Raw genomic sequence first — 2481 nt, forward strand, 5'->3', positions numbered from 1 at the left:
TTACCACCAAATATCTCTTTGTATTGACCTGGAAAATTTATAGTAAATATTTTTAAAACATCAAAACTGGAAAATTGATTGTTGGCTATTAAACATTGAACATTCAGTTTCCTACATTTATCTCCACTCTTTCCATCATCCAACTGTAACTGATACTATATTATTTTTGTTTGAGATAAATAAGATCTCTAGATGCCTTTCTTCCCAGGCCATTTTCAATCACTCTTAATCTTGATTCCATAAAACAGGTGTTTCAATTTGGAAAATGGTGCTTATAGTTAATACCTAATAAACTTTATCTTCTTAAAAAATTAAATCTGAAAACAGGTTTTTAAGAAGATAAAAAGCATATTTGTCTTCATTTGTGGTGCTAATGAAATTGCCTAAGGACTCCTGGACACAGTTAAACATGCACCATAGCCCTGTCCTGAATCAAGATGCAGAGCCTGGACTCTGCATTGTACCCTCATCTGTATGTCTTTAAGTCATTTCTAAATCCTAATGAAGAATTATGAATATCTCTTTTTCTCTCAGTATGTAATGATTCATATTTATTTTTCTGCTGTGATCATCATCTAATTTCACTAACATCACCTGTTTTTCCTCCTACCAAGTGAAAATTTAATTGAGGTGTGCAAAAGCAAGTTGCCACCTGGGTCTTCCTTGCTGCTGAAGCTTATCTAGTTTAGCATCTTCTTCCTGTCATGAATGTAATACCATCCTTCCTTCATAGCTATTGACAAACTATTCTCAAGCATACAGTGATATAGAAAATGTTCCATAAATACAAAAAAAAATAGCCAATTAACTGCACTGCAGGGTAGTGCTTACATGAAGCTACAATGAACTTTTACTAAAAAACTGAGGTCAATTATCTATGGTTTATGTCTTTTAAAAATATATTCATTGTGATCAAAGCAACAACAGGAAACAGGGTCACAGGAAAGCAAAAGACACTGAAATTTTTAAGAAAAACCAGTCTCTACCATTTGCTTTGCCAATTTAAGTCCTAACTTGATGAATAAAGGTGTTTCTATGTAATCTGGTAATATTCATTTTCTAAGAGTTTTATAGAAATCATATAAAACATAAGTATAAATATCAACTTTTTCTACACAAAAATAAACAAGACAAATGAAATAAAATAACAAAAAAATTAATTTAAAACTATTTTAATATAAATTATATAAACTGGAAATTTAGCACATAGTAACCATTTTGAAAATACAAGCTTTATCTATCTCATATTTTTCCTTTCAAAGCAACTTGTATAGTTTCCTGCAATCAAGGGAACCTAATTTATGCTTGTGGAGTGTAACAAAGAGATATAGCTGTTGAAATAAATCCATTTACTGTCTCTGTCATTTGAAAACCAGGATACTATGACTAAGTATTGATTTTAAAATATTAAGAGAAAATAACACCATTTGTTTCTGTCTTTCCTATTTGCTTTTGATGTAATAATTTTAGTCCCTTATAGTGTTCAATGTCATGTTTTCTTACATTTAAACATGTTGCAGTGATGAACTCAGGATACTTAGCTTATCCATCATCACAAGCATTTATCATTGCCTTATGATCTTGGATTGAGGTCATCACATTTCTGCATCTATGGTACATTATGAGCATTGGCTTATAAAGAGACGCTCAATCTAGATGGAAGCCAAATGTAACAGAGTCAAAAAAGAAGGGATACAAAACCAAGAGAAATCACATACACAGCCTTTCCAGTCTATCCTCAAGACTAAGATCTCACCAAAATGGGAGGGAGTTGAAATACAACTTTGCTTGTAGGCCAGGAAGCATCTAAGTGATAAATGAATCAATCAGAATGAATCATGATTGAGCCCATAGATGACTTGAGAAGAAAAAGGATTGACTACTTAAGTATATGCCTTTGTTTCTTGGATATTCCTTACAAATATCCATAACCCAAGTCCAACTATAAGCAAAAACTTCAAACATACTGAAATTGAGGGACATTCTACAAAATACCTGACTTTATGGCTATCACAGCCATAAAAAACAAAATAAGACTGAAAAATCTATGACAAACCAGAAAAGATAAGATGATGTTATAACTAAATATAATGTGGTATCCAGGATTGGATTCTGGGGAAGGAAACATACATTAATGTTAAAACCAGTGAAATCTTAATAAATTCTAGATTTGCTTCTCCCACCTGGAGCCACCATCCTCCAGTGCCTGGAAGGTAGCCTGAACACCGATCCACTGTGGGAAGGATTGCCACGCCCTCTCCCTCCTGCACGTGCCATCACTCCAGGACCAGGAAGGTAGCTGTACGGTCACCCCTGAACCCCCATAATTCCCCTTAGCCCCACCCCACACACACTCTCAGACCTCCTGATTGTGCCAGTCTTTGCACCCACTCTGCAGAGGCAGAGGTGGTCATAAAGGGTATTTTTCTGAGTTCCCAATTTTGAACATCTTTAAAGAAAGAGCATGGGAAACCTGTAGTA

The 2481-nt window shown here is 34.3% G+C and overlaps 1 protein-coding gene across 1 annotated transcript in view; it reads right to left on the bottom strand.

Annotated features, from left to right (window-relative positions):
- Positions 1-1466: 1466 nt before the first annotated feature.
- Positions 1467-2481, bottom strand: part of LOC104871781 (olfactory receptor 4F6-like) — a 9063-nt gene continuing 8048 nt past the window's right edge. Inside the window, exon 2 of the mRNA XM_010637867.3 lies at positions 1467-1498. Coding sequence (XP_010636169.3) covers positions 1467-1498 — 32 coding nt within the window. The remainder of the gene's footprint in view (positions 1499-2481) is intronic.

The sequence above is a fragment of the Fukomys damarensis genome, unplaced genomic scaffold, assembly GCF_012274545.1.
Source record: "Fukomys damarensis isolate Sample0158 unplaced genomic scaffold, DMR_v1.0_HiC HiC_scaffold_17, whole genome shotgun sequence".
Classification (NCBI taxonomy): domain Eukaryota; kingdom Metazoa; phylum Chordata; class Mammalia; order Rodentia; family Bathyergidae; genus Fukomys; species Fukomys damarensis.